The sequence below is a fragment of the Sciurus vulgaris genome, assembly GCF_902686455.1.
Source record: "Sciurus vulgaris genome assembly, chromosome: 11".
In the NCBI taxonomy this organism is placed as follows: domain Eukaryota; kingdom Metazoa; phylum Chordata; class Mammalia; order Rodentia; family Sciuridae; genus Sciurus; species Sciurus vulgaris.
The window spans coordinates 75299454-75327325 of NC_136472.1; the positions used below are offsets into that span (position 1 = coordinate 75299454).

The window sequence follows — 27872 nt, forward strand, 5'->3', positions numbered from 1 at the left end:
TTTATAAAAATACTAGTTGAAATTTTTCTAAACATGATGAAAACTACATTTGATTCAAGAAGTTCAATAAACTCTAAACATAAGAAACAATAAGAAAACTATACCAAAACATTCATGATCAAATTGCTTAGTCAATGATAAAGAGAAAATCTTAACAGAAGGTTGAGGAAAAAAAGACTTGTTACACACAGAGAGGAACAAAGACAAAAATGATAGTATACCTTTCTACATGAAGTAACATCTTTAGAAGATAGAGATGGAAAGGTTCTATTAATCTAGAATTCTATTTCCATGAAAATATCTTTCAAAATCAAAGGTGAAAAGCCTTATCTTGTTGAGTATGGTGCACATGCATGTAATCTCAGCTACCAGGGAGGCTGAAGCAGGAAGACTGTTTAAGGCCAGGTTGGGCAACTTAATTAAGACTGTATCCCAAAATAAAAATTTGATAAGGTCTGGGGGATGTACCTCTTGCCTGGCAAATGAGAGGCCCTGCTTTCAACTGCCAGTACCACACACACACAAAAAGTCTTTATCAGTTCTATTAAAGGTTTTCTGGTCAGATACCTGAGTTTAAATTGTTTCTATGTCTTCCTAGCTGGGTAACCATCAATTTTTACTACCAAGTGCTTACTATAAATGAATCATTTATTATGCCAAATGCGTTACATATATTGAACCTCAATGAATTCTCACAACTCGGAAGGACTTTCATTTTAGGGAAATGATGAAATTTGAATATGCATTGACTAAACCTAAAGCCACGTTCTTAACCATTATATCATACTACTGGGCATCAGCCTCTTCTGTTTATAAAAGTCAGAACAGATATTTCACGGACTATGAAAACTAAATGAGACAATGCATGTTTATCACTCTGTTCAATGCCTGACAGTCACTCAATGAATGGGTACTATTATTACTATGCAATCATACTTACCATACATCTCATCTTCCAACCCATGAACAAAGGCTCCACAAGCTCCTGATTCGATCAAGTTCACAGCCCCTGTATCTATTTCTTCCTTAGGAGCATCATCTCCCCACTTCCTGCCACTGGAAAACTCCCCTGAACTATAAAGTTCCTTGGCACGCTCATGTGCAGTACGCTTCCTCTGTAGGAGACAACAACAATTATCACTTGCAGGAGACTCTAGAGGGAACATTAAGGAGCACCTTAGAAACATGAGAAAGTTGGAAATTAAAATGCTCTCTGAAAGTTACATTTTAAAAAATTACTCAATAATTCAGAGCAGAGAAATGCAATCTCAACTTAAAAATTCAGTAAACTTATTAAAGAGGGTGAAATTAGCTGAAGAATGTGTTGATCAGATAGTTTTTGTTTGCCATAATAACACTATAGGAAAGGGAGAGCTGGAGAGGCAAACAATGGGAATGACCATGCAAAAGCTGCCATGACTCTAGAAAACAAGATTTTCAGTTTCATTAGAAATGAGTCTCTAGCTGGGCATGGTGGCACACACCTGTATACCCAGCAACTTGGGAGGTTGAGGCAGGAGGATTATGAGTTCAAAGTCAGCCTCAGCAACTTAGCAAGGCCCCAAGCAACTTAGCAAGACCCCACCTCAAAAAAAAAAAAATAGATAAATAAAAAGGACTGGGGATGTGGTTCACTGGTTAAGTGTCCCTGGGTTCAATTGCTGGTACCCAAACAAAACAAAACAAAAAAAGAAAGAAGCAAATGAGTCTCAAGTAGGATCCAGTGGAACAGGACTGAAATACCAGTTACTTGGGAGGCCAGGGCAGAAGGATCGTAAGTTTGAGGTCTGCCTAGGCAATTTAATAAAACTCTGTCTCAAAATAAAAAGGTCTGGATATATATATAGCTCAGTGCTTGCCTAACATGTGCAAGGTCCTGGGTTAAATCAATACCCAGTACCACCAAAAGCAAAAAAAAAGAAGAAAGAAATAAAGAAAGAGGAGGCGGAAGGGAGGGAGGGAGGAAGTAAGAAAAAGGGGAAATAAAAGCAGGGTAAGTCTATATGTCAATACTATGCTCTATCTGAGCAACACTGGGCTTCACCAAATGACTTTCTAGTAAGTTCACTTTCCACACAGGTTACCTAAGGGGGAATACACTGGTCAGCTAAAGTAAAGATATAGTACACCTGGCAATTATGATTCTCATCATAAATAAATGAACGGTACTCTGTTTCACACATCCACCTCTTACGAATCTTCTCAGTGTGGGTCCATAATTCATGGCTGATCACCTCAGAGGCACTAAGGAGATAGGTACTATCTAAAAGGATGTGAGTCACCTTCAACAATATAAAGCTTATACCTCACAGTGTATCTTAGAAACCTATATATTATCCATTCCTCAGCATTTGCTATAAGCATTTCCTTCCTTATACTTCTAACATACCAAACCAAAACCAAACAAATAAAGACTACTTAAATAAACTCTCAAATCAAGGCAATGGGTCAGGCATAGTGGCATATGCCTGTAAACCCAGCAACTCAAAAGGCTGAGGCAGAAGATCATAAGTTTAAGGCCAGTTCAGGCAACTTAGAGAGACCCTATCTCAAAATAAAAAATAAAAAGGGCTATAAAAGTAGCTCAGTAGTAAAGCACACCTGGATTCAACCTCCAGTACTGCTGCCCCCCAAAAAAGGAATCATGCCCTTCAGGAAAACATGAAAATGTTTCACAAAGCACAGATGTCAACTATATAATCATTTTAAAGAATTTATCTTACAGAATAACTCAAAAACAAAAAGAGCTAATATGTATGAAGTGATTATGTGATATACTGGCAGAAAAATAAGGGCACAATAAATGTCTGATACAGACATTAGAGGAAATAGCCAAAAAGTGATGGTACATCTACATAACAAAATATTATGCAATTGGTAAAAAGAACAAGTATAAAGTTGACACTATGGGGGCAGAAAGAATATGATGTTGTGGTAAATGTAAAAAGACCATGAAATTATCTGTATATAATGACTCAATGTTTAAAACATATGTAAGAACATACATAAGAAAAAGAGAAATATACCAAAATGACCAAGTCATTATACTAGGGTAGTGAAAATATGGGTAAATTCTTTCCCCTTTTCCTGTATCAAAAATCCTGTAACTCTTCATTATCACTTTTACACTTTCAAAAATTACTGTCAATAAATGTACATATCATATTCTCAAAGTAACATCTGGTCCTGCCAAACATAAAAGAACCATTACAGTTAAAGCCTAAGGACACTTCCAAGAGGAAATTTGTTGCTGTTGGAAGAATGGAGTTACTCTTCCATGGGATCTACTATGGATGAGTCCTTAGGTGTCAAACCACCTAACAAAACAAGACCAGACCTTTGTAGTTTCTAACAATGGAAAATTAATATTGCACTCTTGTAAAGGACAATCAGCATATAGTATGTCCTAATTATAATTAAAAAAATTAATGAAGTAGCTTGCAATTTGGTTCAAACTGCTAGGATTTTAAATTAAAATGTTATCTAGCAATCCTACCTTAATTTAACAAATGCATGGGTTGCTAAATTAAATCAACACAACTCAGCATATTGCTACACTGATATTGTTTATACTCAGAAACAACAAACAATTCAAGTTACCCTCAAATCTGACATCAGTTTCTTGTCAAGGGTCTGCTCCAAGAAATGAGAACTGACTTGCTCCATAGAGCCCTGTAAAAGGAAAGAATCCACAGCATATTAAACAGTTTTTACTATTTGAACATTATCTTAATATTCAAAGTTTGCAACCAACTTAAATGCATAAAGATAATAAAGATGCCTATGGGTTCTGAATCATCTGGAATACAATAAAAGTAATAGTGATAGTACCAACAGCTGCAGCTCACATCCAGACAGAGCTTACCACGTGCCATGCAATGTCTCAAGGCTTTCTATATATCTTAACTTATTTAATCCTCATTACAACCCTGTGAAGTAAACACTATTATTAGTCTTATTTTACATATAAAGGGGGAAAAGCACCAAAAACATTAAGTAACATACACTGGAGGTCACAAAGAGAGGAAATACCCAACCTGAAATATGAACTCAGGCTGTACTGTTCTTTGTCTTAACTACTACTGTTTGCTGTCTCTTCATTGCATTTGTTTCATTCTTTCCATTCATTTGTTCATTCATCACTCAATCAGTAAAACAAATATTTATTTAGCAACCATTCACTTATATACCTACAGCTATCAGACCAGGAATAGAAAAATAAACAGACATCAACATCATAAACTGATCTGGAAAACAAGTGAGGGAAAATGACAAGCAAAAAGATTGCTGCATTATGGTATGAAATACTACAAAATGCATTTGTAAAGGATGCTATGGGAATTGAGCAGTAGGGAGGGGAGGCAAGAAGAGATATGTTTGGGGAATCAGATATCACAGTATAAATGCATGACGTATGAGAGAATGCCATGTGGGAAACACTCAGTGGTTTTATGAACGGGGCAGGACAGAAAGGTAAGATCAGATTATAAAGTCTTGTTTGCTAGAAGGAAGGAGTTTACCTTATATGAAAAATAATTAGATAATCTCCACTAAACACTTAATGAAGTCAACTATGTGCAAAATATTTTACTTATATTTTTAAAATTTATCCCTCCTAATAAGACCATGAAGAAAGTACCTTTATTATTCCCATTTAAAGGTGAGAAACTGAGGCTGAGAGATGAGATAACTTGTTTGTTTTAAATAAGGGAGATCATAGATTTATATTTCATAAAGCGCATCTTGCAACAGTGAGGTTAACGAACTAGAAGGAATCAAAATGGAAACAGAGAGATCAGTTTAAGAGGCTTTAAACTGGGCATGGTGGCACATGCTTGCAATCCCAGAGACTCAGGAGGCTGAAGCAGGACAAGCCCAAGTTTGAGGCCAGCCTGGGAAACTCAATGAGATGTCGACTTAAAATTTTTAAAAGGGTTAGGGTTGTAGCAAGTGTTAGAGCAATATGAGGAGTCTTGAGTTCAATATCTGCCCTCCCCACAAAATAAGGGCTATAAAAGCAGGTCGTGGACATCCCTTAATGCAAGTATCTGAGACATTTTCCACTTTCCATGTTAATGAACATGAAAATGCTTATACAAAGATCTTTTCTCCAATCACATTTTCCATAGAAAATTATATGTTCTTTGGGGAAATCTTTACTCAAACAAATACTTTCCTCTGACTGTAAGAACAATTGTACTGTTATGACTAAAGTAGTTTCAAATAACTTTTAAAATTTTCTTTTTCAGAATATAACCTTTATTTTTTATTTATTTGTTTTTTATGTGGTGCTGAGAATCAAACTCGAGTACCTCACCTGTGCTACACAAGCACTCTACCATTGAGCTACAATTCTGGCCCTCAAAATGACTTTTTATCACCACATAGTTGTTTGCTACATAGATCTGTGCTAATGCCAAACCTAAACTTTTTTATTCAAACATCAATCTTATGACTAAGAAACATTTTTTTTTTTTTTTTTTTTTGGGTACTGGTGATTGAACCCAGGGGCACTTAACCACTGAACCACATCCCAAGCCCTTTTTCCTATTTTATTTAGAGACAGGTTTCACTGAGTTGCTAAGAACCTTGCTAATCTGCTTAGGCTGGCTTTGAACTCAATTCTCCTGCCTCAGCCTCCCAAGTAGCTGGGATTACAGGCGTGTAACACCGTACTGGACAAAAGAATGTAAATTTTTAAGGTCTCCTAACTTTCTCTTCAATTATCCCACCAGCATTAGTAGTTGGCTTTTCAAGAAGCATTTCTTCCCCACAAAGAACAAAGAATCAAATGATGATGCAGTAAATTAATTCTTCCATACTTTCCAAGGCCTATTCTGTCTTCAGCTGAGCTCTCTCCCAACAATACAGAAGGCATCAAAAAATTATGTATCACTTGCAGTAAATTTTCATATCATCAAATAGCTGAAGCTTTCTATCTAAAGCCACAAATGCCAAGAGCCCTATAGTATAGTAATCCACTTAAAAAATGGTGAGACCTAAATTAGTATGGGCCCAGTAGAAATGAAGAATGGATGGATTCAGGTGATGTCAAGGAAGTAGAACTGATATGAGCTGATGACTCAATGGATAAAGAACAAAGAAAAAGAACCCACAAATTTCTCTATTTCATGTCTTAGTAGAAGATACCATCATTGAGGAAAATATAAGAGGTGCGGGTTAGGTCAATTCATCAAAACATGAACCAGTAAAAACAGCATTCATATTCCTGTCTATTTTAACCAAGACAAAATGATTCAGGTAAAATGGTACCTCTCCAACTGCACAACTAATGCTACTTACCAATGTAAAATTTTAACCCTAGCAAAATGCAGTGGTGCACCCTTATAATCTCAGCAAATTGGGAGGCTGAGGCAGGAAGATCCCAAGGTAAAGGCCAGCCTTAGCAACTTAGAAAGACCATGTCTCAAAATAAAAATATTTGTTTATTTTGAGACTAAATAAAATGCTTATTTTTTAATTTGAGAGAGGACTTGGAATGTACCTCAGGGGTTCAATCTCCAGTATTAATTTAAAATGCTAAGAAAATAATTTCACTGGAGAGCTTTATAAACCATCTCTAAAACAAAATATTTAATAAACCAGTATCAAACAAGCTTTCAGAGCAAAAACTGCTCCATTAGTATAAAAAATACGTGTGTGCATTCTTTCTTTCTTCTAGTTTTAAAGTGTTCTGGTTTGGATCTGGTATGTCCCCTAATATGTATTGATGGCATGGCCCCCAATGCAGCAATGTTCAGAGATGGGCTTTTAAGAAATTATTGGATCATGAGGACTCTAATCTCATCAGTAGATTAATTCATTTGATGGATTAATAATCTGAATGAACTGTTGGGATGTGATAGAAACTGTAGGAGGTGGGTCCCAGTTGTAGGAAGTAGGTCACTAATGGTGTGCCCCAGAAGGGTATATCTTTGTTCTCCACCACCCCCCTCTTCCTCTCTGCTTCCAGCTACCATGAGTGGAGCAGCTTTCATCTACAATGTCCTTCTGCCATAATGTTCTGCTTCACATCAGGTCCAAAGCAACAGAGCCAGCCAATCATGGATTGAAATCTCTGAAACCATGAGTCAAAATTAATCTTTCTTCCTTTAAATTTTCATTTCAGGTATTTTGTTTACTACTACAAAAAGCTGACAACATAAAGCTTCTAGCTCCTATCGAATTAAGTAATTAAAAAAGAAGCAGAAAAGCAAGTGAGACAGATCAGTGTATCAGTCATTAAACTGCCACTAAGTAGGACATCTACATTTACCTCAGGAAAGGTCAATCCTTGGCAGACTCTCAGGCATAAAAGCCTACAAATCACAATCTTAAAATGTTATAACATTTTAAGTTCCAATAGTTCAGAGACTTTTAGAAGTTTATAAACACTGATTAACCCTTTTCACTATGAGAAATTCAACATCCTAAGAAGAAATCATTGAACTAAAAACCACATCCTAGATAGAATGTCAATACTAGGCTTGATTTCAAAGTAGTGACTATAAAGAGTTTCATGGATCTGCTTACTCAGAAATCAACTTTCTTTGCCCCCTTTGGGCAGTTATAAGGAAACTAAAAGTCATTCTCCTTCACATCATTCACATGGTTTTGAATTTTCTTTCCTTTCTTTTAGTACTGGGGATTGAATCCAGGGGTGCTTTAACACTGAGCTACATCCCCAAGTTTATTTATTTTGAGGTAGTGTCTCACTAACTTGCTGAGACTGGCTTCAAATTTGGATCCTTCTATGTTAGTCTCCCGAGTCATTGTGATTACAGGCATGTCACCATATGTGAGTAAATCTTAGTTTTATTATCTATAAAATAAATTATATATCAACCTCAAAGAATTTAAAAGGACTAAAAATTACTTAAAAATAGTCTGTATATGAGGTTATGTATACATACATATAGGTATGTGTGCTTCCATGCAAGAAAGTGTGTGTGTGTGTGTGTGTGTGTGTGTATACATAACTTAAAAAGCCTAGTGTAGTAGGCTAGAAACTCTATTATATTATTAGAAAAATAAGTTATCAATTAATGATGCTGAGAATCAAACTCAGGGGAAGCACTCCAACACAGAGCTATTCCCCAGTCCTATTAATTACTTCTGAATACAACATAATTACTTATATAATTTGGAACTTTTCATATTTAAAAACATTAAAACATGAAGCACCTGACTCAAGTTTAAGAGTCATTCAAGTAGAAATTCTTTCAATATAACATTCATTATTCATACATCTTTATAGAAATAGATTTCAAATCCTATGAGGGTACAGAACAAAATTGTCAATGATCCTGCTTTAAGGATTATTTTTAAAAACTACCTACTCGAGTGAACACATCATTAAATTATTCTTCTAAATACATTCCCACCCTCAGGGGGCATTGGTAGTGCACACCTATAATCCCAGTGACTCAGGAGGCTGAAGCAGAAGGATAACAAATTCAAGGCCAGTCTTGGAAATTTAGTGAGATCCCCAGTAACTTAAGCAAAACAAAATCTCAAAACAAAAAATGAAAAGGAATGGGATTTAGTTGTTCATTGGTAAAGCGTACGTGGGTTCAATCTCCAGTACCTAAATAAATTGATAAAGACATATTCAGTTCATTGTAGATGATCAGTAATTGTTGAATAAAAGGATTTGATGAATAACTGAACTATTCATAATTTTAAAACATTCATGCTGGGGATACAGTTCAGTAGTAGAGTGCAAGTCTAATATGCACAAGGTTCTGGGTTCAATCCCTAGTACCAAAAAATAAAATAAAAACATTCACAAACCAAAACCAAATTTGACTCTAAAACAGAATTATTAACTGTGAGCTTAACTCCATTTAATTATGGACAAGCAATATAATCTATTAGCAGGAAATTCTGAAATTAGCATATGTATTCCTTATTATTTCATGAAAATGCTTCATGTGAGTTCCAGTAGTTACCCCAATAAATACTGACCACAGTACTACAGCAATCACTGGATCTGTGTCTAGGGCAGTAAGGTCCAAACAATTCAGCCAACAATCTCACCAAAAGAGGCACTGCTAGGGACCCTCAAAGAAGTGTGTAAAAGGAATCCCAGATTTTCTCGCTGTGATGTAGAAATTCTTATATATACTTATATATAAGTATATACTATAATCCCAAACCCTTCACATAGTGTTTTACAATTTATAAACATTTTCTTACAAAGTATCGCACTAGAACATCCTATGAGGCAAAAATGAGAGATATTGGGCTGGGAATGTAGCTCAACTGGTAGAGCACTTGCCTTGCAAGCATGAGGCCCTGGGTTCAATCCCCAGCACCACAAAAAGAGAGAGTGGGGGGGGGGGGAGAAAGAAAGAGAGAGAGAGAGAGATTAAAGCCCCACTTAACAGAAGAGGAAACTGAGACTAAGATCAAGGGACATGTCCAATGTAACAAAGATAAGCTAATTATCAGGCCAATACTGTAAAGATAGTTCTATCCCAGTACCAAAAAAAAGGAGGAGTGGAGGGGAATAGCTCTACCCTAAAAAGTTTTGTTTAAACAAATGAGTTATAGCCAGGCACAGTGGCATATGCCTATAATCCCAGTCACTCGGGAAGCTGAGACAGGGGGATTTCAAATTAGAGGCCAGCCTTGGCAACTTAGTGAGATACTGTCTCAAAATAAAAATTAAAAAGGGGTCTCAGGATGTAGTTCAATGGTAAAGCATCCCCAAGTTAAATCTCCAGAACGCAAAAACGACCAAAAAAATGTGCTATGAATTCTCAACGGCAAGACAATAGGAAGGTGCCAAGCTAAAAGACTATTAAGATCTGAATTTCACTCTATGATTTTCTATCTGTATAAACCAGATAATTTGCTTAACTTCTCAGTTTTATCATCTGAGAAACAGGAGTAATAGTATCCCTCTTGCAGGGTTGCTATGATGAGTAAATGAGAAAAAAAAAATATTAAGGGCATCCTTGCAAAATATCTAGGCCATAACAGGTGCTTAGTAATTTAGGCAAATTTTTTTTTTTTTTTTTTAAGTGATGCTGGGGATTGAACCCAGGGCCTTGTGCTTGTGAGGCAAGCACTCTACCAACTGAGCTATATCCCCAGCCTCCGGCAACTATTTTGATTAATTTCTTCTTTCTCTAGGCTTTGGCTATCTTGTATGCTAACAAGGTTTAATAGGATTATCTATGAGATCTTTCTAATTCTAAAAAAGACTCTACAGGAAAGTAAGCTATTTATTTCTCTTTTTCTAAATATGTTTTTTAGTTGTAGATGGACACAATGCCTTTATTTTATTTATTTATTTTTATGTGCTGAGGATTGAACCCAGTGCCTCATACGTGCTAGGCAAGCGCTCTACCACAGAGCCACAACCCTAGCCCCTATTTATTTCTATATTAAGAAATTCTGAGATTTCTAAAAATGACCCACACCTATCCCAATCTGTAGTTTCTGAAATGTTTATGAAAACTTAAGAGGTGCTGGGCATGGTGGAATACACCTATAATCCCAGCTACTTGGGAGGCTTAGGCAAAGGGATTGCAAATTGGAGGTCAGTCTCAAAATTTAGCAAAAGACCCTGTCTCAAAATAAAAAGTAAAAATGACTAGGAATGTAGCTCAATGGTAGAGCCCCACTGTGTTCAATCTCCTGTACCACACATACATATAATAAAAGACTTAACAGGCAATATGTTCACTAAAGAAAGTGTAATGTAACCAGGCACAGGAGTACATGCCTGTAATTTCAGCTACTCAGGAGACCGAGGCAGGAGGATCTCAAGTTCAAGGTCAGCCTGGACAACTTTGGGAGGCCCTATTCTAAAGAAAATAATGAAGGCACTGGGGATATAGCTCGGTTGATAGAGTGCCATGGGTTTAATCTGAAACAGAAATTTAAAAAAAGAAAAAGTGCAACTTACCAATAGCTTTGCAGCTTGAACACGAACCACCCAGGAGCCATCACTAACCATGTGGCAAATTTTTCCAAATGCATCATCAACTAAACGAATTTCTTCATTAGAAGAAGGGATTGGGACAATGCTAGATTAAAAGAAAAGGGGAAAAAACACATAACAAAACATGAGCCTAAGGCCGCAAGTTCAATAAACTAAGAATGACCAATGAAAATTGATACACAAGGGAATGATAATTGAATAATACAGTTCGAATCCTAGAATGATGAAACACATTTCAACATAAAAAAGTCAATCTGGGAGTATGGACCAACCCTCCTACCCACTGCAAATTTTCAAATGTCATGAATAAATGTGTGTAACCTACCAAAGGTTCAAAGATTCACAAAGAAATCAAGAACTTGGGGTTGAGGGTATAGCTCAGTTGTAGAACACATGCCGAGCATGGTTAAGGCTATGTGTTTAATCCCCAGAACCACCACCACACACACACACACACACACACACACACACACACACACACACACACACACAAAAACTACAGAGTATTCTACAGCCATTTATTATCTCCTATAACTGAACTACTGTAAATATGACAGGCCTCAGAGTAAATCAATATAAAACACTTGCAAATCTACTTCTAAAACAAGGGGCAATTTCCATTTTGTGTGTGTATGTTTCTAAGTCCTAAAAAAAACTATAAATGGAGCCTACTCCTATGGGTTTATCAACCCATTCTAGTTTTCAGATTTTGGAAGACAGCTTAATGAAAAGGAAAAAATTCTCTTTTTCCTATAAAAAGGAGCTCTCCTATAAATGGAATAAATAACATTTGTCTCCCCACACCAAAGAATCACTGTGAAAATCAATGATTTAACCTCTGTGAAAATATTTTTAACCAAGAAAACACTACCCAAGGGATCATTATTCTCAACACACATCTGGTACCTTTAGTTGGCATTTGGCCAAACAAAAACTAAATTAAATGGGCCTCAAACAATATTAATGATTAACCCCCAAAAGAGCTAAGACTCTTGAGAGATAGTCCAGTCTCTTCAATTACAGTTAAGATTGACTGGGACCCAAAAAGGTGAAATATCTTCCCAAGGAACACAGAAAATTCATAGCAGAGTTGAAAACAGAGGACCAGGCATCCTGACTTGCAGGGCCTATGCTTGTCCCCTTCCACACTGTGCTTATTCCCTTCCAGAATTCTTTTCTGGAGGTAGCTTTATGCTTCGTGAAAGGGGAGAAAAATGCTTAGCAATAAATAAACAGAAGTCAGTTTAACCCACACTGACCTTTCAGGATAGAGCTGACTGATAACCCAGATAAGCTGGACTGCAGCACTGCGCACTTGTTCATAGTCATCAGAGAGCAATTTACAGGCCTGCAAAAAAGGATTCCAAAAGTCTATCAGTTCTGTGTCCTCCTAGGTGATGTTCAAACTATTTTAAAATGAAGATATGGTGACTGGATAAGGATGTCAATCAAAATACTTGTAGATGGTTTTAACTTCTTGAACCTTTACCCACCAAAGAATTCTTGGCCTCTGTCAGCTGTTCCAGTTATATTTGGACTATGTGTCCTACCACAGACTGACAGATAACTAGAATTGTATCAAATCTAGCAGAACTTGCTGGGAGCCCACTCTACTGCTTTCATAGGCTCACAGAGCAAAGATGGATTTTTCACCCCTGTCTATAAAATCAAAGCTCACATTTTTATTTATTTTGGTTTGACATCACTGTGTTCTTTCAACCTACTCACACTTTCTGGGTATCCTCATGTCCCCAAGATATGGTGATGGCTCCAGTACCTACCACCAGCTCAAATTTCTCCCGACCCAAACCTTCTTAACTATCTATGATCTGGAACTTTCTTCATAGATATCCCACCAAACTTTCAAATGCAATACAACCAAAAGAACACATTCTGAAACCATATTCTACTTTATATTTCAAATCCTCCACTATCACTCCATCTTCATTCCCCTGAGGGTCCCTCAACATTGACTGCCTACATTACTGACACAGTCCTATGCCATTAAACATCTGAATCAGTTGACTGTCTTTCTTCTGAGTCCTTACTCTCCAAGTTTTCTTTAGTTATTTGATTTCCCACAGTTTTCCTATAGGAGGAAAAGAGATGGTTACATAAGCATTCTGGACCCATTCTACTTTATCTTATAAAAGAAGAAATATGGTATACACATCAGTTATAGAGGCTTGGGTAATTATAATTTTCTCCAAGAGATAAAAGCACTCTTGGAGCCGGATGCAGTGGCACGCAACTGTAATCCCAGCAGCTCAGGAGGTTGAGACAGGAGGATTGAGATCAAAGCCAGCCTCAACAAAGGTGAGGTGCTAAGAACTCAGTGAGACCCTGTCTCTAAATAAAATACAAAATAGAGATAGGGATATAGCTCATTGATCAAAAGCAATTGAGTTCAATCCCTGGTACCAAAGGGGGGGTGGGGAACACTCTTGGTAAGCAAACAAAATCTGAGCACTGAGTGTTAATTTAGATTGCATATCACTAGATTATTTCATTATTCTGCAAGAGAAATACCACCTGCTATGGTCCTTCATAAAGACTGTCAATCAGCTTTTTCACAACTTCATTATGCCACTCTTTACCAATACTACACTCGGGGTAAGATCTTTTTATAGGACCTCATGATTTGGTTACCCTTCTCCAGAAACATTCTAGTTCATCAAATGTGGTACCCAGAATTGCCTTCATATATGGCCCACCCAAAGAGAGATCAGCAAGACTACCACTTTCCTTATTCTAAACATTATACTTTACTTCATGCACTCTGGTATTCATATTGAGCTTCCTAGATATGCCTAAAAGTCCTTTTCATATTTTTTAGTGCTATTAAATTATACATCCCACATTCTCTTCCTGAAAGTATGTTTTGGATATGACTGCACATTCATCCCAATTAGCATGGCCACTATTATCCAGCCGAAGTCCTTATGTTTTCAAACTCTGAGAACCAGAATGCCACCTGCCCGGCTTCATGATTCTCTTGCCCTTTCAGAGAGAAATAATTTAAGGAAAAATACCTGATTATAAATTGTTTGGTGTAATTTCAGTCCTCTTTCATGGAGCTGCAACTGGATAAAAAAGACAGTTTAAGTATTTGTAGAAAAGATTAATATTTCCAATGTCTCCATACAATCACATATATTTTCTCACCTTGTATCAGAGTAATATGGTTCCTTTCGGGCAAAATAGTCTTATATAGATAAGAAAACTAGTCCAAGATTTATTAGCATAAGCACTTGAGTATTTAAAAAGGCTAACCCATGGGCTGGGATATAGTTCAGTGGCAAAGCATCTGCCTTGCACTTGAAAAGCTCTGGGTGTGACTCCCAGTTCCAAAAAAGAATAAAAAGAACCTCACCAAAAAGCCTAAACCATGGACTATCCCAAGGGAATACTAAAAATATGTGAAATAATGACAAAAAAAAAAATCTAAGAAGAGGGTTGAGGGTATAGCTCAATGGTAGAGTGCTTGCCTAACATTCACAAAGCCCTGGGCAAAAACAAAAAACAAACTCATTGAAAATCATCTCCAATTAGTTTTTGGGTTTTTTTTTTTGTTTTTTTTTGTTTTTTTGGGGGGGGGGATTGCTGGGGATTGAACCCAGGGCCTTGGGCTTACAAGGCAAGCACTCTACCGGCTGAGCTATCTCCCCAGCCCCTCCAATTAGTTTTAATAATAATCATGTTTACCATGGCTTTTATAGCTGCTGTTCTGACACGTGGATCTTGGTCACTGAAATAATCCCCTATAATCTTCTGGACATCTCTGGCAGTTAGGCCTTCTGTATCTTTTGTGATACTTTTCTCCAAAGAGCCAAGATTGCCAAGTAATTGCAGGCACTTATTTCTTACACCATGAGAGGTATCTGTCAAGTGCTATACAAAGAAAAGAGGGAACAAAAGGACATGATTAATATATATTTAAAAATACACAAACAAGGGCTGATGTGCAGCTCAGTGATAGGGTGCTTGCCTAGCATGCATGAGGCCTTGGGTCCAATACCCAACACCATCACACACACACACACACACACACACACACACACACACATTTAAAAACAGAAACAAAAGTGTTGCATCAACTTCAGGAATGATTTTTTTTGTTGTTGTTTTTTAATGTGGTGCTGAGGATCACACCAGTGCCTCACACATGCTAGGCAAGAGTTCTACCACTGAGCCACAATTTGATCAGGAACCAATTTGATCATTATATTCTTACCAGTGTAGCATCATGTTACTTGAGTATTCATCTTCCCCAAATATACATGACTCTTTAGAAAACAGGAATCCCATTGTTTATATCTACAATGGCCAGCATTTTGCCTTGTACATACAGAGCACATACTTTAAAATTTTTCTCTGGCTGGGCATGGTGGTGTGTAATTCCACTGATCTAGGAGGCTGAAGCAGAAGGATAATAAATTTGAAGCCAGCCTAAGCAACTTAGTGAGGCCCCATGTAACTTAGCAAGACCCTGTCTCAAAATTTTAAAAATCAAAAGGGGCTGGAATATAGCTCAGTGGTAAAGCATCCCTGGGTTCAATTCCCAGTACCAAAATAAACAAATTAATAAAAATTACATCTGAATCATATTTTGTTTGCATCAAATTTTAATACAAGACAAAAAAATGTATAAATTTTTAAAACTCTTTAATATCCACACAGCAATATGCAGCTCAATGGATTTTCACAAAGTAAATACACACATTTAACAAGTACCCAGTTTAAAAAATGGAACACAGCAAGGCATGGTGGCACATGCCTGGAATCTCAGAGACTCAGGAGGCTGAGGCAGGAGGACCCTAAAGTTCTAGGCCAGACTTGGCAATTCAGTGAGGCCCTATCTCAAAATAAAACTTAAAAGGGGTTGGGGATGTAGCTCAGTCATTCAGCACCCCTGGGTTCAATCCTAGTACGTAAGGCGAAGGATGTAGGGAAGGGGATGGCATGTGACTAAACCTTCAGAAACTGCTCTCAAGCCTCCTCCCACCAATCCCACCACCACCTCCACTATCACCAAAAATGGTAACACAGATTCTAATCCATAGACTCATTCTGCCTATTTCCTACTTTAGAAAATAAAATCAAGCTGAGTGTGGAGGCAACACCTATAATCCTAGAAACTCAAGAGGCTGAGGCAGGAGGATCCCAAGTTCCAGGCTAGCCTTGGCAACTCAGTCAAACCATTAATTAATTAATTAATTAATTTAATTAAAAGAGTTGGGGATAGACTCCCTGGGTTCAATCCCTACTACCATCAAAGGGGAGGAATCAATCAAATCAATATTGTCTGGTTTCTTTTGCTTAATATATGTTTGTGAGATACATCCATGGTACAGCACCTACAACAGTTCATTCATTCTCATTACTATATACTATTCTATTTACGAATACACCAAAATCTATTAATCCTTTCTGTTGGTGGGTATTTGAGGTATTTACAGTCTTTCACTACTAAACTAATGCTACTGTAATTATTCTTATGTGTGGCTTTTAGTGCACATGTTCACATTTATGTTAGTTATACACTTAAAAGTGGAATTGCTGGGTCATAGAAATGCACATATAGTCAGCTTAAGAAGATACTGCCAAACAGTTTTCCAAAGTGGTTGTACTGATTTTAATTTACACTTCCACCAGCGCTGCCTAAGTCTTCCATGTGTGCTACATCCTTGTCAACACTTGATACTGTCAATATGCTTCATTCTAGTTCCTCCTCACCAACATTTTAAATAAATTATCAGTTAATTCCCTCATACCCAGTTCAGTATTAGTAAAATAAGCTGTTTACATAACACAGTAACAGGAATTAAAAATTCTTTGGAGAAATGATCATACACTAGGCTTTCAAACTTTTTCTGACTGGGACCTAAAACCAGAAATATATGTTATAGTAAAACATACTACATAAAAATATATATACAAGAAGCTTAACAAAACAATATTCACCCCTATGTCTTGTGATATCCCGATATTTGTATTCTATTTTGTTTTTCAAAAAACACCAATAGTCCCATAAAACTGACTGCATTACCTCCTGATGCATCATCATCCTCAGACTGAAATGCATTTCTATAGAGAAAAGTGAATGGAACTTGAAGTTTTAAAACCTGGGATTATAGAATTCCTTAGAGAAATGGTTAGTTTTGAGACTGCCGCAAAAAATATGCATGGCACACCTTATGCCAGAAAGCAAGGAAGATGTCTAAGTAATAGAGTTCAGATCGAAAGGACTAAGAAACCAACCTATAGGCCTTCCTGCTGTCAACATTTTCATGACACCAAAAGGAATTCAGAATGTAAACTATTCCACAAGACAAATGACCCAGTTTCTTCAATGTACCCATGGTATTTAAAGAAAATACAGAAGAAGCCAGATGTGGTGCTCACCTACAATCTCAGGGGCTCAAGAAGCTGAGGCAAGAGAATCACAATCTCAAAGTCAATCTCAGCAACTTAGGCTCTAAGTAACTTAGGAAGACCCTATCACAAAATACAATATAAAAAGGGCTAGGAATTTGGCTCATTGGTTAAGTGCTCCTGGGTTCAACCCTGGTACCAGGAAAAAGAAAGGTACTGTTATAAATTAAAAGAAATTTAAGAGACTGTCTAAAACCAATATGTGGATCTTTTTGGATCTTCATCTAAAACTAATCATGAAAAGGACATATTTAATGTAATTTTAAAATTTTAATACAAATTGGTATGAGATGATATTAAGGAGTTACTGTTAATAATTATATCATGGCTATATCAAAAACCATATCACCATTAGAGACAAACAATGAAGTATTTGCAGTTTAAATACTATGATGTGGGCTGGAGTCGTGGCTCAGTGGTGGAGTGCTTGCCTGGCATGTGTGAGGCCCTGGGTTTGATCCTCAGCACCACATGTAAATAAATAAATAAAATAAAGGATCCATTGACAACTAAAAAGCATTAAAAAAAAAAAAAAGCTAATATTGTTTAAAAATAAATAAATACTATGATGTTAGGAATTTACTTTAAATTACTATAACAGACAACAAAAAGTAAAAGGGGAGAAGAAATGAAAAATATAACAAATTATGGAATTTATGATCAAAATTGGAAATAATAAATTTGAAATTATCCCTAATATTGTTTGCTTTTTTTTTAAAAAAAAGATAGGCGGGCTGGGGAGATAGCTCAGTCGGTAGAGTGCTTGCCTTGCAAGCACAAAGCCCTGGGTTCGATCCCCAGCACCGCAAAAAAAAAAAAAAAAAAAAAAAAAAAAAAAAAAAGATGGATTCAAATTGCAGCTCTGGCTCTCTAGATATATAATATTTAGTCAAGTCACTGGAATTTTCAGAATCTTCCTATTTTCTCATTTGCCTTACTTAATATACAGGTTTATTAAGAGGCTCAAATTACGAACATAAAAGTGAAAAACCTGATGTACTATATGCCATGATATGTCTATTAGCTATTGTTACTATAATCAAAAATAAGGAAAGTAGAAAATCATATATAAAGCATATACAATTTTACAAGGTGATAACTACATGTACGCCGGCAAATACAAGTATCTTTAGATAGTACCTATCCACAAATGAAATCACTGATCTGAAATACACATAATTAATTTCTCTCTCCATCTTTCTTCTTGCCCTACCACCCCCATCTGTCTCCCTCCCTTTCTAATAATGGTACAGTCTCTGGAAGTACTATCAGTAATTACCTGTTCCTCTCCTTAATTCCATAATCCCCAATCTCTCAGGTAAAAAATAAAAAGAGTTAGGGGTGGGATTAGGGGACTGGCTCAGTGGTAGAGTCCTTGCCTAGCATGCACAAGACCATGGGTTTGATCCCCAGAACTGCAGAAAAAAAAAAAAAGAATAATAGGGCTCTGATGATGCCCAATGATACATGAATACATGGGCTACTTAGTGAAGAGGTAATCAGGAACCAAAGTTTCCCTTACAAAGTTTCCCTTGTTCAGTTCAGTTCTCACTTCCCCATATGGCTCATTCATAAATAAATAAATAAATAAATTCTCCCTCCCTTCCTCCTCCTCCTCCTTCCTTTCTCTCTCTCTCTCTCTTCAATTACTAAGGTGTTTTACCACTGAGCTTTATCCCCAGTCCTTTTATTTTTTATTTTGAGACAGGATCTCGCTAGGTTGCTGAGGCTAACTTCATACTTGAGACTCTCCTGCCTCAGTCCCCTGAGTCACTGGGATTATAGACATGTGCCCCTGTAACCAGTTCATAATAAATAATTTCATGATTTTGGAAACTTTGTTCACTATGTTCAAAGGTGAGTATTTGAAACCTAAGTACTTAAAAAGTTTTGCGATATCTGTTTTCGTTTTGTCTATTTATACTGTTAAAAGTATCAATATTCTCTATCCTTGAAAAATTCCTCAGGTTTTTAACAGTGCTAGATAAATTCAGTGGATACTATGTCAATAACCAATTCTTATGACTACCTTTCTGAGCTGCCAAAGCCTTTTGCAAGTAACACACCCATACAAACATACAACACTGAACAAACAGGAAGATGTACTAAACAGGTAAACATGTCTTAGATAATACTATCTAAGAAGGAAGATACGAATAAAGGGAAAGAGAAAAAACTACCACAAACTGTGGAGCTAGGTTTGAATTACAAGTAGAAATGATAACTGACAATTTTCATTATATAGATACACAGAAATAAATACATGTAATTTATGTATATATAACATAAATATTTGTCCTCTAATTCTATACACTGAAGTACATCAATGCAATACCCTGATAGCAATGAGCACACCTAGCACTCAGCTCTTGGTTTTTAAGTGTGATTCTCAACTAAAAGGAATCAAGTCTTCCAGATGAAAGACTGATGTGAGGGTTAGAGTAGAGGGAAAAAAAAAAAAAAAATCCTAGAAGGGCTGGGGATAACTCAGTGGTAAAGTATTGCCTAGTATGTGCAAGGCCTTTGTTTCAATTCCAGCACCACAGGGAGGAAAACAAGAGGATCCTAATTAGAATAAGACATAATTCATGTTTTTATAAATATGCCAAAACATACTCTACTGTCATATATAACTAAAAAGAATGAAAAAAAAGGGGAGTCTGGAACATCTTACTATATTATAAAGAAAATATTCAAAAAAGAGAGAAGTCCAAAGGACACATGCACAGCTTGAAGAGGCAATCAACTAGCTAAATTAAGAAATGTGAACACCAAGATCAAAGACAGTAATAGGTCATAATCCATTGAATAAGAAAACTATTAGTCCACAACTAACATAAATTGAAAGTGTGATGACAAAATAATTACACAGTTTAAAAGTATCTCCCCACAAAATATTTATTAATTTTAAAAAGAATTAAAAATAATTTACAGTTGAAGAAGCCTGACAAATACCACATCAACCAATAATCAAAGAAAACATTATCATGGGCTGGGACTGTGGCTCAGTGGTAGAGTGTTCGCCTAGCACGTGTGAGGCATTGGGTTCAATTCTCAGCACCATTTACATACCAAAAAAAAAAAAGTTTCACTGACAACTAAATATTAAAAAAAAAGTTTATTTAAAAAAAGTAAATATTATCAGAGATAGAACAATTAAAAATGGTGTACCACCTAACAAGACGCAAGGAAAACTACATCACATCTGTGATATCTTTGCCAATGATGGATAATTTAAATCTAATCATGAGAAAACATTAGACAAACAAATTCAAGGTGGTTCCACAAAATAACTGTCCCATAATTTTCAAAGTGTCAAGGTCATAAAATCAAGGAATGACTCAGGCATTATTCTAAGTTGAAGGAGACTAATGCGATATGGCAACTAAAATGCAACATGAAATTATGAATTGGATCATTTTCTATAAAGAGCATTATGAAGGAACAAATGGTGACATTTGAATAAGGTCTGAGGATTAAACAGCAGTAATGTGTTGTTAATGTCCTGATTTTGATGGCTGTATTGAAGTTAGCTAAAAATCTATCTTTGTAGGAAACATGTACTAAAATATTCAAGAATAATGGGGCACCAAGTTGACAACTTACTTTCAAAAGGTTCACAGAAAACAAAGTTCTTTTTTACTATGCTTGTAATTTTGCTATAAATTTGAGATTTCTTAAAAATAAAGATTAAATTTTATAAACAAGCAAAAAAGAATTTTAAAAGCATACTATTTCATAAACATTAGAAAAGCATTGCATTGTCCATAAGAAAAAGTGTAATTTAAGACCATAAAAAGAAAGGGGCAGTTATGGTAGAACTTTACCCACACAGGTGCAGTGAATACCTTCAGGAAGTACATAGGGAGCTTTGCAGAGAAAGTGGATTTCATAAATTATTCCACATCTTAGCTGCACAAGGTGGCACAGTGGAATGAGAACATACTAGAATCAGATCTAGGTTTGATTATTGGCCCTGCTACTTAGGATCTATGTGATCTTATCCAAGCCCCTTAACTTTAATTTGTAAAAATGGGAATAATATCCTACACCACAAAATTTTGTGGTAAATGGACTAAATTAATTTGCTTACTAATTATTTTATTTGAAATCAGCTCATAGTGTCTGGGCATAATTGACATTTGGTAACCTAATATAGAGCCTAGCACTTACAATGTACTAAAAAAAAATTTAAACCTACTTAAGAAGGGCAGGAAAAAAATTATAGGAAAGATGAGCAGGTGACAGCAAAGAAAATAAAATGAAAATGCAAGCAAAAAAAGGTGGGCCAACTATTGAATTAGTCTGCAAATGTGGGACACACATGCATGAACTTTTTAGCAACAGATGTCTAACAACGGGACAATCATGAGAGGCAGTAAGTTCATATCAGAGATGCTCCAGTAGAAGATTCATGAACTAAGTGGGAACACCTGAACTTTCAGTAAAAGCCACATCCTATATAAAGGTGGGGTGGGCACACAGGCTTATAGGGGAAGGGAACAAGGAAAATCTCATGGGAAAGCTCCTATATAAAGGGAGGGATTCTTAGAGTGGTAATTTATTATAAAAATGGCTCAATCAAGCACTTTGCTTCAGTTAATTCTTTGCCTCCAAATTACTTAAACTATGAAAATGTAAAACATATACTCTTATGTCCCCACATCTTACATATAGTAAGGGCTCAAAATAATCCATCAAAATAAGATACTAAAACTGAGAAGTGAATGGAAACTTCCAGATTTGAACAGGACAATGATTGTGTTTGTCACAGTTAATAAGTTAGTTGGTTTTTAAAATTACTTGTTTACATTTAATATGGAAGTATCATTTCTCATAACTAAACTGCTGACTGAATATCTGCTCTGAAGGTTGCTAGTACTGTTACAAATTCTATATTTGATTTTCAAACAAATTAAAATCTTTTAGCTGCTACTAAGGTAACCAGACAACAATGACGCATAATCAGTATGTTACCACACACTAAATCTTATCCCAAAAGAGAGTCTAAATCACACCTCAGGGCAATTTTATTGTGTCCTTCCTCTACAGGTCACTTCTTACATCACAGGCACCATCATTTAGAACTTACAAGTGTCTGCAAATGCTATCTCAGTGTTGTACACTTTATCAAGCTATTGAAGTGCTATCATTTTTCATATTAATTGAGTTTAATAAAGATAGGATGGGGGCAAGGGGAAAAGTGCTAGGGAGTGGTATCAGCTAAATTATATTGTTATATTGTATGCATGTAAGAATTTGTAACAATAAATCCCATCATTATGTACAATTACAATCCACCAATAAAAAAATGTGGAGGGAAAATAGACTAGAGTGTAGTTTGATGGTAGAGTGCCCCTTGGTTCAGTTACCACCCAGAGCAGGGAAGGTGGTATGTTTCTACCAAGTTGTAGTCCTAGGAGTTTAAGGTACTTTTGCTATATTATTAAAGGAACAGAAAAGAAGGGGCTAGGACTGTAGCTCAGGGGCAGAGCACTTGCTGAGCTTGTGTGAGGCACTGGGTTCAATCCTCAGCACCACATAAAAATAAGTAAAATAAAGATATGGTGTCCATCTACAACAAAAAATAATATTTAAAAAAAAAAGGAACAGAAAAGAAATAGACACTGGAAGAAAAGGAGAAATGGAGACAATTAAGCTAAAAGGAAGCCTTATAAAGAAAAAAAGATCTTTGTTCTCCCAGAAAAATCTACACAGATACAAAGCAGAGACACTTCCAATTTCAGGTGTGCAGGTACTACACAAGAAAAGAAAAACTTCCTGGACAAATCTGAACTATACTCAAGACTCAAAGATTATGTTCCCTCCAACAGTGTACAAGGGTTCTCTTTTCTCTCCATCCTCCCAAACACTTATCTTTTTTGGGGGAGCGGGGGGATACCAGGGATTGAACTCAGGGGCACTTGACCACTGAGCCACTTCTCCAGCCCTATTTTGTATTTTATTTAGAGACAGGGTCTCACTGAGTTGCTTAGTGCCTCGCTTTTGCTGAGGCTGGCTTTGAACTTGTGATCCTCCTATCTCAGCCTCCCGAGCCACTGGTATTACAGGTGTCTGCCACTGCGCCTGGCAGTTGTCTCTGTCTCTTTCGCTGTATATAAGCTTTTTTAGTTTGATAAAAACAACATTTGTGGATTTTTGCTTTTATTACTTATGTTTTCAGATATCAAAATAATCATTGCCCAGACTAATATCAAGGATCTCTCCCTTCTGTTTTCTTCCAATAGTCTTACAATCTCAGATATTATGTTTTAAGTCTTTAATCCATTTGAGTTGATATTTGTGGTGGTCTACCCAATTTCCCCAGCAAGCATTAATGAATACACACACCATCCTTTCCACACTGTGTGTCCTTTCCTCATTGTAGGCCATTGTGTGGCACAGAAGGTGCTGAAAATCAATTGACCATAAATGTGAGGGTTTATTTTTAGGCTTTCTATTCTACTCCATTGGTCTGTTTGTTTATTTATTTGTTTGTTTGTTTGTTTGTTTGTTTGTTTTCCGTGCTGGCGATTGAATCCAGGACCTTGTACTTGACAGGCAAGCACTCTACAAACTGAGCTATATCCCCAGCTCAATGTATTTGTTTTAAAGCCAGTTCCATGCTGGGGTTGTTTCTGCTTTTTGTTTTCTGGTACTGAGGAGCAAACTGAGGACCAAGGTCCTGAAAATGTCCCCATGTATTTTGTTCCAAATGTTTTATAATTTTATTTGCTTTATTTAGATCTTCAATTCATTTTGGGTTAATTTTTTTATATGGTGGTAGAATAGTTCCCAACTTCATTCATTTCCATATGAATAGCTAGTTGCCCCAGCACCATGTGTTCAAAAGACTATTCTTTCTCCATTGAATATTATTGGTACCCTTGTTGAAAATGTTGACCAAATACACATGGGTTTAGTTCTTCACTATCAATTCTATTCCACTGAACTTTATGTCTATTTTTGGCAGTACCACATTGTCTTGATTACCAGTGCTCTGTAGTTAAGTTTTGAAATGGGCAAATATAAATTTTCTTAATTTGTTGTTTTTTTCAAAGTTATTTTAGGTGCCTTAAATAAAAAAAAATAATAATTTTTTAAAAAATGCTCCACATAACTTTCAGAATGTAAGTTTTACACTTTTTATTTTTTCAATTGCAGTACTGTGGATTGAACCCAAGGCCTTAGGCATTAAGCTATATCCCCAGTCCCTTTTACTTTTTTTTTTTTTGTGTGATGCTGGGGATTGAACCCAGGGCCTTATGCATGCAAGGCAAGCACTCTACCAACTGGGCTATATCTCTAGCCCCACTTTTACTTTTAATTTTGGGACAGGGTCCTGCTGGATCACTGCAACTGACCTTGAACTTGCAATCCTCCTATCTCAATCATCTGAGTGGCTGGGATTACAGGCATGTGATACAGTACCCAGCCTCGCTTCTTAAACTTATTACTAAATAAATTTATGTGTTGCTTAAGGATGGAGATCTGAGAAATGCACTGTTAGGCAATTTAGACACTGTGCAAACATCATAGTTTACTTATACAAACCTAGATGGTATAGCGGTATAGCCTACTATTCATCTAGGATAAGGGAATAGATACCCTATTACTTCTACTCTACAAACTTTTACAGCATTTTACTGTACTAAATACTGTAGGCAAAGACAGGTGCACACCCATAATCTCAGCGAATCAGGAGGCTGAACAGAACGGATTTCATGTTCCAGTCCCATATGGGCAACTTAGCAAGACTCTGTTTCAAAAAAAAATAATAAGGACAGGGGATATGGTCCAATTCCCAGTACTGCAAAAATATTGTAGGCAACTGTAATACAATGATAATATTTCTATACCAAACATTAAAAAGGCACAGTAAAATATGAAATAAAATGTAGGATTAAAATAAAGTGTAGGATTAAAATGGGTGTAGGAGTTTAGCTCAGTGGTAGAGTATTTGCCTAGCACATGTAAGACCTGGGGTTCAATCCACAGCACTGCCCCCCAAAAAAGATTAAAAATGGTATACCATAAGCCAGGCATGATAGCACACATCTGTAATCCCAATATTTCAGGAGGCTAAGGCTGGAAAGAATCACGAATTCAAGGCCAGTCCTGGCAACATTCTCAAAATAAATAAAATAAAAAGGGTTGGGGATGTAGCCCAGTGGTATAGTGCTGCTGGGTTCAATCCCCAGGACCAAAAAAATTTTTTTTTCGGTAAATAATTGCTTGTGTCTAGTTGTCCTATTCATTGAAACAATAGGCATAATAAAAGAATGTGGGCTTTGGAGTCAGAGAAATCAGAGTCTATATGATTGGCTTGCAAATTCCTAGCAGTGAAAACTTGGAAAAGTTAGATCCCTTAAGTCTCAATTTCTACCTTTATAAAATAGGAATCTCAGAACTTAAGAATTTTGAGGGCAGAATGAAAAATTAAATACAAAGCACCATAATAAGCAAAGTGCATTATAAACACAATACACATAGTAGCTATATGCTGAAATTATTTTCATTTCTTTGGGGAGGTGGAAGAAGCTAATTTTATAACAAGTTACTTAGCTTTATTCCTAACTTAACACCAAGGACAAAAATAGAAACAGCTCTTAAAACCATTAAGAGACCTTGGCAATCCTCAGTTACAGGTTTAGAAGAGAGAAGACCATTATACTCTTACCTTGCAGGCTACATCAACTAATCGTGTCTGGATAGCTTGATTCTCTGGTAATTTAGTGCCAATCGCAAGCAAAGTGTCCAGGAGTTGAGCTAGGACTTGATGAGACTCTAGAAAAGAAAATGAAAAACTGGATTACAGAATCTCAAAAGGAGATCAAACAGAAACTAATTTACTTTGGTAAAGAATTGAGATTTAGCTGATGAGGTGATCCACATATATAATTCTAGCTATTTGGCAGGCTAAGGCAGGTAGATCACAAGTTTGAGACCAGCTTAAGCAACTTAAGTGACTTTGTCTCAAAATAAATTTTTTTTCAAAAAAGACTGGGTATGCAGCTCAGTGGTACAGGGGGTTCAATCCCCAGTACTGCAAAAATAAAGGAATAAATAAAACAAAAAGCACTAGGGGTATAGTTCAGTGGTAGAGCGCTTGCCTAGCATGCATAAAACCCTGGTTCAATCCTATCACTGCCAAAAAAACAAAAGCAAACATTTGAAACAAAACAATGTGCATCATCTTCTTGGAATTGAAAGACTGAATAATTAGGAAACTCAATCCTAAGTCTATGGCTTCCACAAATATAGAATAATTTTAGCAGTCACTTTACCTCACTATTGTTCACTTTCCTCATCTACAAAATGAAAGGCTTAAACTACATCATCTCTATGGTGCCTTCCAATTCTATCTTCTGTGCATTTCAGTAGGCCAGGAACTTGAAACCCAGAAAAGACCTAAATCAAATTTCTTAGAGATAATTATGAAACAGAATTAGAAAGTTTAGTAAAAAATAGAAGAGTCATTTGTCATGAATATGACATAATTTGAGTTCCTTTCTTTTAAAGGCTAGATTGAGGTTTATCTCAAAATATTCTCTCTCTCTCTTTCTCTCTCTTCTCTATTATTCTTCAGCTGGATGTGGTAGTGCATGCCTGTCATCCCACTGGCTCAAGGCTTGTGTAAGGATAATCTCAAACTCAAAATCAGCCTCAGTAACTTAGCAAGGTCCTAAACAACTTAGAAATACCCTGTCTCAAAATTTAAAAAATAAATAAATAAAAAGGGGATGTGGATCAGTGGTTAAGTGACTCTGGGTTCAATCCCTGGTACCAAAAAAAAAAAAACCCAAAACTTTTCTTGGAAACTATGACCAATTCTGTCAAATTAAGAAAATAATGCTAGGCACAATGATACAGGCCTATAATCCTGAGGACCCAGGAAGCTGAGGAAGAAGGCTCACAACTCTGTCTCCAAATAAAAAAATAAATAAAAAGGACTGAGGGTGTGGCTCAGTGGTAAAGAATGCACGGGTTCAATCAGCACCACAAAAAAAAAAAAAAAGCTGGGGATATAATGCAGTTGGTAGAATGCTTGCCTAGCAAGTCTCATTCCCTAGCACCAAAAAAAAAAAAAAAAACCTATAATATTTTCAGAAACAGCAATATTTTTTAAATTTTTTTTTAATTTAAAAATAAACATTAAGGCAACTGAGGCACTATGTAACTGAACTTAATATAAGACCAGATTAACAAAAAAATTTTTTTTTACTTTCTAAAATTTTTATTGGTGCATTATAATTATACATAATAATGGGATTCCTTTTGACATGCATAATTTGGTCAGTTTCTTTCCCTAGCACCTCTCCTTTCTTCCCTCCTCTCTCCTGGCCCCTTTTCTCTAGTCACTGGTCTCCCATCTATTTTCATGAGATCTTCCCCATACCCCCTGCTTGCCTTTTTTTCTTTTTGCATTTTTTAAAAAAAATATATATACTAGGAATTGAACCCATGGATTCTTTCACATTGA

At 36.2% G+C, this 27872-nt stretch overlaps 1 protein-coding gene and 1 pseudogene across 3 annotated transcripts in view; one reads left to right on the plus strand and one right to left on the minus strand.

The window, feature by feature from the left end:
- LOC306640671 (coiled-coil domain-containing protein 43-like) overlaps positions 1-27872 on the plus strand; it is a 436234-nt pseudogene that overhangs the window by 67950 nt on the left and 340412 nt on the right. The window lies entirely within an intron of this gene.
- Positions 1-27872, minus strand: part of INTS4 (integrator complex subunit 4) — a 101991-nt gene that overhangs the window by 62454 nt on the left and 11665 nt on the right. For both annotated transcript variants that reach the window (XM_079105092.1, XM_079105093.1), the window contains exons 4-10: positions 26070-26176; positions 14660-14845; positions 13987-14037; positions 12214-12302; positions 10919-11039; positions 3601-3672; positions 941-1115 (exon numbers count right to left, since the gene is read on the minus strand). In XM_079105092.1, coding sequence (XP_078961218.1) covers positions 941-1115; positions 3601-3672; positions 10919-11039; positions 12214-12302; positions 13987-14037; positions 14660-14845; positions 26070-26176 — 801 coding nt within the window. The remainder of the gene's footprint in view (positions 1-940; positions 1116-3600; positions 3673-10918; positions 11040-12213; positions 12303-13986; positions 14038-14659; positions 14846-26069; positions 26177-27872) is intronic.